Source organism: Adiantum capillus-veneris, chromosome 16 (genome assembly GCF_014529385.1).
Source record: "Adiantum capillus-veneris isolate H3 chromosome 16, ASM1452938v2, whole genome shotgun sequence".
NCBI lineage: Eukaryota > Viridiplantae > Streptophyta > Polypodiopsida > Polypodiales > Pteridaceae > Adiantum > Adiantum capillus-veneris.
The window spans coordinates 51,823,152-51,835,844 of NC_140946.1; the positions used below are offsets into that span (position 1 = coordinate 51,823,152).

General features: G+C 39.7%; 1 protein-coding gene across 1 annotated transcript; it reads right to left on the minus strand.

Annotated features, from left to right (window-relative positions):
* Positions 1-541: 541 nt before the first annotated feature.
* Positions 542-2,303, minus strand: LOC147439030 (uncharacterized). Its single transcript, XM_086483956.1, has 3 exons — positions 2,092-2,303; positions 1,582-1,771; positions 542-1,369 (listed from the first exon to the last, which is right to left on the minus strand). Exons 1-3 carry the CDS (start codon positions 2,301-2,303, stop codon positions 542-544), a joined length of 1,230 nt encoding a protein of 409 aa, XP_086340082.1.
* Positions 2,304-12,693: the final 10,390 nt, after the last annotated feature.

The window sequence follows — 12,693 nt, forward strand, 5'->3', positions numbered from 1 at the left end:
AAAATTGTGCAATTGCTCTTCATCTAATTCTTTCAAAACATCTAAATGATAAATAATGGAATCTTTCGTAAGAAGCCTATCTGCAAGCTCCACACCACATCCTCCATTGGGTTAATTGCCTCCATCCCAAATGCCAATTTGAAAGGAGTTAGTCATGTTGCCACTTTATATGATGTACGATAGGCCCATAATGCGGAAAGAAGTTTGACATCCCAATCCGTTCTATGCAAATTAACTAGCTTTGTCAAGATGCGAACCAATTTCTTATTAGTTGATTCTACGTGCCCATTAGCCTAAGGATAATATGGAGAAGATTTCTTGTGTAACACAAAATAGAATTGCAACATTCTCTCCATTATCTTATTCAAGAAATGGCTACCCCGATCACTAACCAATTCAATAGGACAGTCATATCAAGAAAAAATATCCTTATATAAGCACTCAACAACAGAAATCACTATATTATCTTTCAAAGACCATGCTTCCACCCATTTAGTCGCATAATCTTTGGCCATCAAAATATACCTATTACTAGTGCTAGCTACACTGGTTTAAAAGGCCCAATAAAATCCAATTTCCATTTTTGAAAAGGCTCCAAGGGTAATACTGGTTGTAAAGGCATTATGGACATCTTAGTAGGTTGCCCCAACTGTTGACAAACGTTATAATCTTGTACAAAATCCCTCGCATATTGAAACAATGTTGGACACCATAATCCAGATTGTAGCACTTTTCGTGTTGTGATCAAAGCTGCAAAGTGACCCCCTGCAATGCCTGCATGAACCTCCTCCAGAACAAATCCTTGTTCTTGTGGTAGGACACATCTTAGCAAGACATCCTCTATTATGAGATAATACAACTTCCCCATGACAATCTCAAAATTTCGGCTAAGAAAAGCCATCCGGCGTCGTTGATGTCTGGAAAAAAATGAAGGTATTTCTTCGCTGTCGAGAAAATGGAACATCTCCTCATACCAGGTGCAGGGAATGTTGGGAATCCCACGGGATGATTGTGTATATGGAAGATCATCCACAAATACTCCTTTCAAAAATAGAGACACATCCAAAAATTCATCCGCAATCCCCACCGACGGCTCGCCAAATTCAAGCTGAGACAGGTAATCAACAACTGCATGCTGCACTCCGGGATAATGTATGACCTCAAAATAAAATTCTTGTAAAAAAAGAAACCATCTGGCTAGTCTTCCTTTCAAATTTTGTTGGCACACCAGTATAAGAGAGCCGAATGATCCACATGAAAGAAAAACCATCGTCCCAACAGATAATGACGAAACTTCTTCATCGAGTAAATCATTTCTAAGCATTCTCTTTTTGTTATTGAATAAATTTTTTTCACATATGATAATCCTCTGCTAGAATAATAGACAGGTTGAAACCACCCTTGAGTTTGTTCTTGCATCAACACACTGCCAATAGCCCTGCCTAGAAGCATCCACAAAAACATGAAAATCCTGACCCAATTCGGAGGGATCATGATAGGAGCTTTGGACAACTGAGTTTTTAATCTCCGGAAGGCCAGATCATATTCCTAAGTCCATTTAAAAACTTTGACATGTGCTACCTGATTAATAGGGATTGCCAAATGTGCTACAAACTGCAAATGCCTCCCATGCCAACGAGCTTGTCCCAGAAATACTGCACACTGCTTTGGATTTGCCGGCGGAGGTGCTTCCATAATTGCTGTTATTTTATCCGGACCCACTAAAATATCGTCCTCAAAAACTATATGGACCATAACCTCCCACTTCGCACTGCGAATGCACATTTTATAGGATTTAAACTAAGTTTCACATCTCTACATTTCAAAAAACATAACAGCAATTGCTTCAAATGCTCTAATTGCACTCCAAAGACACTTAGATCATCCGAAAAGATTCGCATAAAATTTATCAAGCAAGGACCAAAAATTTCAAACATATTCCTTTGAAAATTTGAGGGCACATTTCATAATCCGAACCACATTACTGTGCATACAAAAACGCCCCATGCTGTAATAAAAGCTGTTTTAGCGTGCTCACATTCAGCCATCCAAATTTAATTATATCCACTAAACCCATCCAAAAAAGAATACATCTCATGCCCTTCCACATCATCTAAAATAGAATCCAGAAATGGAAGAAAAAAAGGGTCTGGAACAGTAGCTACATTCAACCACAATTTGTTTTTCTTTCGTACCACCACAATAGGAAAAATCCATTCTGGATTATCAATAGGGATAATAAAACCCACCTGCAACAAGCGATCAATTTCCACCTTGACTTGCTTGGCCACATTCGGATTCATCCTATATGAATGTTGCTTCATCGACACACTGCATCTCATTTTAGATGAATCTTATGCTGATAAAACTTTGGATCCAATCCTTTCATATCCGCATACTCCCATGCGAAAACATCCTTAAATTTTGTCAAGAAATTAATCAAGTCTCCTCGAAAATTTGTCTCAAGCTGTTTACTGATATGAATTGGCTGAGACTCCTCCTGTGCTCCTAGAAAGAATGTCTCCAGTTCATCCTCCTTCACCCTTGTTACTTTACTCATTTTTGTTTCAAACTCACGTTCTTGCCTAATAATCTCCTCCAATGGTTTGAGAATAGGCAAGACTTTTTATCGCCCCCCTGGCACTGCCATTTCCTGATCCCCTAAAGACTTCCCCTCCGAAATCATAGAAATATCTACAAGATAAAGAGAAAGTAAATCCCGATTAGCCTTTATGAATTACTCCTCTTCATTATTTTCTAATCCTTCCACCATATTCACTATCTCCGCTATCACAGGCCATGCTACCTTAACTGGTTATCTGCATGTTACCAACATCACCCAAACTTTCTTGCAACCCTTTTTAATCGTCAGTATATTTGCCTATCAAATATGCTTTACCCTGTCTTGGCGTAACCATGGTCTTACCAAAATAATATCATAATCCTAACTATGATCCTCAATGTTTAACACCACTAATGAAACAACAAAAGACAAACCAGTCACATCCAACACAATGCCTCAAAGAAATCCTACTGGTTGTACTCTTCTCTGATCCGCCATGCGAACAATAAAGGGACCAGGCTCCCAATCACTGAGACCAAAGGCTCACTTGAGTATATTAATATTCACTCCCGCACCTCCATCTAATAGAACTTTGTCGATATACGTGTTATGATTTCTCACTGATATCTCTGGAATGCATGTATTCGTATTCGGACTGAATCATCCTGCTCACCTTCAGCTGCCGCAAAAACAACTTCCATCTCGTTCATTTCTTTGAACTTCCAACTCGTCAAAGATTTGTGAAAATTCTAAACGAATTTCAATAACGATCCCAATCGTACTTGTCATGGTGATTCTAGAGCCTCCTTCCAAACAAAATCCCAATTATCTTCTTTCATGGTATTTACCTTGTTTATCACTTTTCCCTTTTTCTTCTCCGAAGAGGTCACTGATGGTCCTAATGATTGCAAATGGTGGTACTGAATGTGGCATCCAATTATAGTCTTTTTACGTACATCCTCTTAACTTGCCCAATTCGGCAGCTTAACATCGACTCCTGGTACCACTTTTTTGCCAGAACGGGTAATCAACGAAACCACCAGGTTAGATTCATCCAAACCGACATTCTAAACCATAGCGACACTCAACTGCTTGGTGCTTTTGATCATATTCCACAGCTTCTGAATACTCCCACCGCCAATGCCCATCTCCACAACAGAAAAGGAAAGTCTTTGGTCGATTAAGATCTGGACCACCTCTTCCATGATCACGACTCCCCTTCTTGACCTCGTCCACCGGATGGTCCTTAAAATGGCGCTTCTGATGCATGAGCGTGGGCTAACGCCACCGCAAGCTTGTTTCCTTGTCCTGCCTATTGTGACTGCCATGTAGAAGAATCCCGACTCCTACAGTCACGACCATTATAATAGCATTCCACTGTACTATGGGTGTTGGTTGTGCAAATCACACACCATTTCTGATTCATTGCACACTATTGAGCGGCATGTTGTGGATTCTGGCACTAAGTACACCACAGCTCCTTCAAACTTTTTACCATCGTAGAAGATTTCACTAATCCGAATGGAACACCTTTCCCTTCATGCCGGGATCTTTTCCGAGGTGCCTCCTCCGACCCTTTCACCGAACCACTGCTACGTGAATCTGAGGATTCTGAGTCTGCACTCTCCGACTTTGAACTATCACTGCCACTTCGCCTTTCCTTCATCGTTGGAGAGGGGGAATGGCGGAACACACCCGGCACAAACACAAGGTCCTCTCTATAGCTCAGGGTATCCACAACACCCCTATCCTCTCGGAAAACACCTTCAAAAATACAATTTACACTAGCAGACCCAAGCCTGCTCAATTTCCACTGCTTACACACTCCACAATCCCACCACACAATGCACACTTTCTGCCACGGTCTGTCTCCACCCTTACACACAAACACAGCCACTCAATCTTGCTCTCTCACACAAAACACCTTGGTCCGGGGGGGTACACACATCCGCATTGCCGGCACCGAGGGGAACATGAAAGCAGGAGAAAGAGAAGGGGGGAAGGGGAAATAACAGCATGAGGGGGCAAAGGTGGCTTTATTGCACTTCAAAAGGCATGTACACTAGCTTGATCTTCCATCACTATGGCCATTTTCAAGAAAAAGCTACAAAGGGGTTGATCTATCAGAGGACTCCGCTTTGCAGGCTTCAAACAACACCAAAAAAAGCCCCTCATTTGACTAAAATTTGATCTTTATAGGGGGGCGTTTAATTTTGGAATTTCCACCTTAATTGGTCCATCTAGCATCTTGATTTGGCATTTTTGGAAGAGGGAAACAACTTAACTCTATCTGCTCTCTTCCTCTCTCTTTTGCACTTGGGGATTAGTGAGGTCGCTATTGCCCCTTGGCTTCTCTTTTTTTTTTTTCCCTTCATTTTTACCCCTTTGGGGCTACCATTTTGCACTATTGTTTTGTCCTAGCTTTGACCCTTGGCCATCTTTTTTCCACCTCTTTTGACCTACCTTTTACCAGCCTCCTCTCTCTCTATTTTCATCTCTCATTTGGCTTGGCCTTACCTTTGCTCTTGCCTTGGCCTTTTCTTGATTGGACCTTGCAAGTCTTGGAGTGGCCAATTTGCCTTTGTTTTGCACACCCGCCTACCCTCGGGCTCTTTCCCTCTCTCTCCGTGCCATCTACCACACGGACCCTCCCTTTTCTTCTCCTCGCTGCCACTACTGTGGGACTCTCCCCTTGCCAATCAATAGTGAGGTTGCTATTGGGTGGGGGGGTTCCCTTCACAAGTTTTGGGGCCTTAAGCCTACGAGAACGGCCCCCTTGGGACCACCACATCATCGTCTATGGCCGTCGGCCCACCCTCCTCACGTGGGCGCCAGCTCCTACAGGCCGCCTATCACCGCGCCACCAGGAGGCCAAAACTGCCATGGGCGCGCCCATGGGCCACCTCGCACCACACACAGAGCTACAACTACCATACGCCATAGCTCATGGAGCTCCAAGGGGAGCTCGCCTCCCTTTACACAACCCAAATGGGCTCTTTCCCCAGCTCTTCTACCCCAAAGTTCCACCACCTTTGAATGCCTGTGGGTTAATCCCTGCCTGCCACGTGGTGGCTTCTAGGTCCTCCAAGCCTTTTAAGGCCTTTGAAATTCCATGAACCTCTTTTTTTAAAAAGAAAAAAACCTTGAAGAGGGAAACTTTCCATCACTTTAGAGACTGTAAAAACCCGGTCCAGGGTCCGATTTCCAAGCCGCAAAGCCCGTCAGAGGAGATCCCATTTTTCCGACTCCAACATGGGTAAGCTTCACTGTCTTTGGTCTCCTTCGAGCTCGCTATCCGAGGCCGTGAAAAAACCAAGAAGATTACCTGCTCTATCCCTCCCAACACTTTTCTTCAATTTCAACTTGCTGATCGTAAACCCGATTGACGCAACGTCAATTTGTGTTGGCTCCACATGATGCACCTTATTACCAAGAACCTTGACGAGGCCAAAAAGATGCCAGATGGCCCATTCTTCAATAGGATCAAGTGGGCTCATACCCGGCCCCCGAAAAAATTTCAAATGACCTTATCTTGCTAACCAGAGCTCCGATTCACAATCCGAGAAGACCGGCATGCTCCACAACTCAAGCTCTACACATCCATCCACTGACACCTCCCTGGACCACTTGTCCCTAGCTGCCCTGCCCATCGAGGATCTGCTACACACTTTTCCTTTAAACTTCAATATCTTGCACATCGGGGCTCCGTTTGACGAGCTTTCTGGACCGGCTTCTAGAGCACACTGAACACTACATTTTAGGACACCGATAGAGCACTTTGGACACCTTCATCTACTACCCCATCTGAGCTCTGTTTGAGCCTTCTTGGACTTTAAAAGCTGCTTTAGACATAATTTTCCGCTACCCTTTTTCTTCCTAGGTCCTTGGAACCTACCCTAGCCTTTTGCACTCCACCTGTCTGCCACCTTTGCTTGGCATAGACTATCTCCGAGCTCGGACCAGCTTTGGCTGCACCATCATTGCCCAGCCCTCTCGTCAAACATTTATGTTCGACCAAAAGCATACGTACAAAACTTTGAAACTAACACACCAAACTGACGATTAAAAGCACTCGCAAAACCATAATTGTATGTACAACCTATGTACAAACGCTTCATCTCCTTTCTCTCCCACACTCCATGCTTTAGGTGGGCCTCCTTGACTAAAATTTGATGCACCTCGAGCACTAGATCCCTCTTGAAATATAGTTTGAGACGCACACCATGCACCTTGTTCCTAAGAAGTTTGCCATTTTCTCTTACCAACTGATATTCGGAAAGGTCTTTTGCACTTTATACGGACCTGTCCACTTCTTCTTGAAATTCTTTTGGAATGTGAAATCCAGGTAGCTTTCGTACTTCATGACCAGGTCTCCTTCTTCTATCTTCTTGTCTGGTAGGTTCTGAATAAACTTGGAAACCTGCTTCTCTCTCTACTTCACACAGTAGTCTTCCGCCGCTGCCTCTCTGTCCATCCAAAGCTTCTAAACTGGCTATCTGATCCTGTAGAACTCCTAGTTGTGCATGCACTTGAAACACAGCCTCCTTATCATAGACTAGCTCGAATTGAGTAAAATTTGTAGCTAATTTATAGGAAGTTCTATACACCCACAAACACTTCTCTAGATTTGTCTCCCACTCAGCTTCCTGCTTAATATACATGTACTTCGTTAACATCTTGATGATTTTCCCATTAGCACTCTCAACTAGACCATTGCATTGGGGGTGATAGGACGAGGAAAACCGATGCTGAATCTTTAACTTTTCCACTAATGCACTCATGAGTGCTTCTAAACCCCTGACCCCTATCAGAAACTAACGCCCATGGAACACCAAAACAGCAACAGATGTTATGAAAGACAAACTCAGCCACCACATTAGCATTTACTTCCTTCAGAGCTTTGGCCTCGATCCATCTTGTAAGGTAGTCCATGGCCACCACCACATACTTCTTACCACTCATAGACTTTGGGAGAGGACCTATGGTATCCAGATTTCACTTCTCAAAAGCACTTTGTGCGATGATGGCACCTTGTGACTCCACTACTAGTCGTCCTTCACTTATATTTTGACACTCGTGGCATGTCTTGCACCAGTAATGCACGTCCTTCACAATGGAAGGCCACCAAAAACCTGCTCTAAGCACTCAAAATACAACTTGGTCTTTGCCCTGATTTCCACTTTATTCGTGGAATTTCTCCAGCACCATTCCTATCTCTTCTTTGTACAACACCCTTCTAAGCACTCCCTCATGTCCATAGTTCATGAGATCCTCACCCCCACCAGTGTGAATTTGTGGGCCTTTTACACCACTCTTCTCTCCTACAACTTGGACAACCCCTCTGAACATTGCCCTGTACTCAAAAACCTTTCAATTTCCTTAAGAGTCTCCCTATCTGTATAAGTAGTTGGTGCCACATATAAACCTACAACATGCACTTGTACTCTACTACTTGCTAACTGATCCGCCTCTTGGTTCTGCTCTCTCTCACATATTTGAATTAAACCTCTTCAAAAGACTTTAGTATCTTCTTGATGGAAAAGAACCAATACTTCAATGAATCGCACTTTACCTGCTATTGGCCTAGCAGCTGCTTGATGACTAGCAACGCATCTCCCTTCACCACCAACCTTGAAATTCCAAACTATATACTGTTTTAGACCCAAATGCAGAGTAAGATACTCCGCCTCATTATTGATGTGGACATCCTCCATATCATATGCCTTCAAAAGTATAGCTCTGTCGTGTGGGTCGTGTATCACCACACCTCCTCCTGCCTTCTATACTACCCTTCGATACGCTCCGTTGAACCACATTGTAAAAGCATTCTCCAAATCCGGATCCTCCTTAGCTTCTTCTCGCACTACTCTTGGATAGGCCAGCAAATCAACGGCCTTGCTGACGAGTCGTGCGATCTACCTTGAAATCAAATTCAAACTCTTGTAGCTCCAACACCCGCTTCATAATCCTCCTTCCTGGCTTCAAATGTAGCACAACCTCCGACAATAGATTATTAGTTGTCAACAAAAAAAACTTGCACACAATCAAATGCACCTTGAATTTCCTGCAAGCAAAGACCAGAGCCATCACCCATTGCTTTGCCTCGGTGTAGGTAGCCTCTCCTGGGCTAATCACCCTTCTCTCCAAGTATATCGGCTTGTAGCTCCTCCCTACCTTTTGCAGTAGAACCGCTCCAATAGCAACTGTGCCCACCGTCATAGACACATAAAAGTTGTCCTCTCGATTGGGGGGACATACCGCTGGCAACTGACACAAAATCTTTTTGACCCTATCAAAAGCCTCCTGAGCTTCCCCATCCCACTCATAACCATGCACCTACTGATCGAGCTCTCTTTTGAAGAGAATGCATATATTGCAACAACATCCAAAAGAAACGTAATAGATACTTTAGCTTATGAACAAAGGAAGCCAAACCTTGAGGATCTGATGGTGGCTCCATCAACACCAATATAAAAGTTTTTTCAAATTCTTCATTGATTTTGAATTATCGTTGATGGACTGCGTACATGCCTGAAAAGCAACTTTTGTTTTTGTTTTTTGATTTTTCTCCTAATTGAGAACGATTTTGCAAAAACAGCCTGTTGAGGCCCGAGGCATTGGAATCGATATGGTCTATAACTTTGCAGAAGGAAGTTTTTTCAAATTCCGCACTGATTTATAGTTATCGTTGGCGGACTGAGTACATGCCTGAAAAGAAACTTTTGTTTTTGGTTTTTTTATTTTTCTGCTAATTGCAAATGATATTGCAGAAACTATTTGTAAGGTTTCCAGTTTCTGAAACCTTAAAGGTTGTATAAAGCTTAATCAAACTGATATGATTATTGAAAAAGAAATGTAGATTGTCCGACCATGGCAAATATTGGTATTTTTGGAATCTTAAGCACAGCAAACCCCGGGCTAGAAATTTTCAGAATTGAATTGCGATAAAAACTGGCATAGTTATGACCCCTGAAAGTTTACACTGTGAATTAAGTAAAATAGGTAAAATTGAAGGGTTGCAATAATCATTTAAGCATAGAATTTATTAAAGATCTCCCAGATATTTACAAGGTATTTACCAATTAAGCAAAAATAGGTCAAATTATAGCAAAATTGACATTTTAAAAGCTGGCAGGTAATGGGAGGGTCATCACTGACCTTCCAGGGACTCATTTAGCAACAGGGGGCATTTTTTGACTTGCTGGGGGCTTCTTGAACTTCAAGCAACTGCCTTTTTCAGGCGGTGAGAGCTTATGAGTGCCAGAAAACTATAAATAGGACCCCTAGCTTCACATTTTACACAGACTCGGAGCCTTGATACTCTCTCTCTCATCTAGAGAGAACGCTACGTAGAAATCATTAGAGATTAATCTCTAATTGATTAACCTAAACGGTAATTAGTCTAATCTTTCTTAATTAGCAAGGTTAGATTAAGCTATTTTGTTAATAAATCAAAGATTACGCTTAGGTATACTCATAATTAAGTAATCTCTGCTGATTATTATAATTAAGTTTATTTATACTAAGCTAATTAATTATCCTATCATATTAGGGCTGAATTTAGCCAAATTAACCATGAATTAATGGTAAATATATTAATTAAGCTTAGATTAAGTTGAGGTAATTATCAGAGTTTCATTAGACAATAATTAAGCTAGAAAAATTATCCTGTAATTTTCTGAGTAGTTTTTCTAATTAATTAGTCAAAATTACTCTCGTTTTTGAGAAATTTAATTAGTGGAAACTAGTAAATTGATTTCAATTACTGTGATATATTTATCAGTGGTTCATTAGGTGTTAAGGAAGCCGTGATAACTAGGATAAGCTCAGATAATTAATCTAGCTAATTGATTGGGCATAATTACTCTATTTTTGAAGAAATTTAAATAGGGGAAATTAGCAAATTGATTTCAATTGCTGTGATATATTTACCAGTGGTTAATTAGGTGTTAAGAAACCCGTGATAATTGGGAGAAGCTCAGATAGTTAATTTAGCTAATCAATTAGGTAGAATTACTCTAGTTTTTGAGAAATTTAAATAGAAAAAATTAATAAATTGATTTTAAATGTTTTTATATATTTATCAATGCTTGATTATGTGTTCAGGAATCTATGATAATTAGGAGAAGCTCAGATAATTAATCTAGCTAATTACTTTAGAAAAAATCCTCTATTTTTTGAACAGTTTAAATAGGGAAAATTAGCAAATAGGTTCAAATTGAATCGAGTTATTTATTAGTGATTAATTATATGTTAGTAAAATTGTGATAATTATTCTAATCTCAGATAATTAGTTTAACTAATTATCTTAGTGGAATTACGCTACTTTTAGGAGTAAATTAAAGGGGAAAATTAGAAAATTATGTGCTATAATTGCATGCTATTTTCTAGAGCTATATTTTATGGTAAAGAGGCCGTGATAATTATGCCAAGGTTAGAAAAGTAGTATAGATATTTATCTAAGTCCAATTACAATATTTTTAGCTAAAAACTGAAGAGGGAAATTAGTAAATCATGCTATATGATTACATCCTATTTATCAGAGTTGTATTATAGGGTAAAGAGGCCTTGATAATTATGACAAGGTTAGAAAAGTAGTATAGATATATATGTAAGTAATATTACACTATTTTTAGCTAAAAACTAAAGAGGGAAATTAGTAAATCATGCTATATGATTACATACTATTTTTTCAGAGCTATATTATAGGGTAAAGAGGCGGTGATAATTATGTCAAGGTTAGAAAAGTAGTATAGATATTTATCTAAGTCAAATTATACTATTTTTAGCTAAGAACTAAAGAGGGAAATTAGTAAATCATGCTATATGATTACATACTATTTATCGGAGCTATATTATAAGGTAAAGAGGCCACGATAATTATGCCAAGGTAAGAAAAGTAGTATAGACATTTATCTAAGTCAAATTATCCTAATTTTAGTTGAAAATTGAAGATGGAAACTATATAATTAAGTTAGAAAATAATAAGATAATTACTAGATGTCAAAAATATCCTTATCTACTTGTGATAATTATACCATAGTTAATTAGTGAGGTTAGAAAATTATAATTGACCAAAAGTACTATTCTTAGTGAATGATTAATTAAAATAAGTAGACTTTGTGGTCAAAAGTTTTTGGGAAAATTATAGTAAGTGTAAACCTATGATATCAAGTTGAGAAAATGAAATCTTTAAGAGAAATTAAATACAATAAATACTAAGCCCAAAATTAGTAGATTATTAGCTTAAAAGTCAATGGGAAAATTAGAGAAAAAGATATAGAAAATTATAATAAAATTAGGAGAGCTTAGAAAACCCTTAGGGAAGCGGTGGAAAAAGTTATCATACCTCTATAGACAAATAAGAAATTACTAGGTCAAGAATTTATCAATTAAGACTATAAATTTAACCTTGGATGGGTTACGGTTGAATACAAAGGTTAAGTCTAGATTTTGAACTATTTACCTAATAATTAGACGTCCTTTTTATAAGGATAAGAAGTTATGATACCAAAAAGGACACGAGTAAATCCTACATCTGATGATGAGGACGTAGCTCCAAAACGAACTAGAGCATCGCACGACGACGAAGGCGGGCCTAGTAGTAGGCCTACGAAAGAGAGTCTTCAAGCGCCAGCGCAACAACAAATGGCCAATCAATCCCAGGTCGGTTTCCCATTATTCAATTAAGTCTTTAATTAGTTTAAGTTTTTTTATAAGTTAGCATTGCATACGTAAGAAGGATAATTTGGCTGAAAACGGAAGATAACTTCCAGCGTGCATTTGTTTATAATGTAGGAAAGAATTGTTTGGGTTAAAACTAGTTGAATTAGGAAATATATGTTTGATCATCCTTAACACTAGGTTGGTAATGGGACACTTTTATGTCCTGTTAAGTGACCATTTTCCTTGAATTATGCCAAGAGTTTCAAAATGGATTTTGAGGTGCTATCTGTCTAGAAAGTTGTCTCATGAGCTGAAAAAAACTTGACATTTTTTTGGAATATCAATTCCATCTTTAACCTTGTCCTTGCACAACATTTCACAACCTAAACTGTGTGAAAAAACGGGTCCTGTTTTTTGCTTTTTTCAACTTTTTGCAACTATACCACTCTAGAATTCATGTTTGT

Excerpts from the sequence above, each read along its gene's own strand:
- LOC147439030 (XM_086483956.1), bottom strand. The coding sequence starts at position 2,303 with ATGAATCCGAATGTGGCCAAGCAAGTCAAGGTGGAAATTGATCGCTTG. Across the intron at positions 1,772-2,091 it reads GATGTGGAAGGGCATGAGAT|TGCGAAGTGGGAGGTTATGG; the intron begins GTATTCTTTTTT and ends GTGCATTCGCAG. Across the intron at positions 1,370-1,581 it reads TGGCAATCCCTATTAATCAG|AGGATTATCATATGTGAAAA; the intron begins GTAGCACATGTC and ends TTATTCTAGCAG.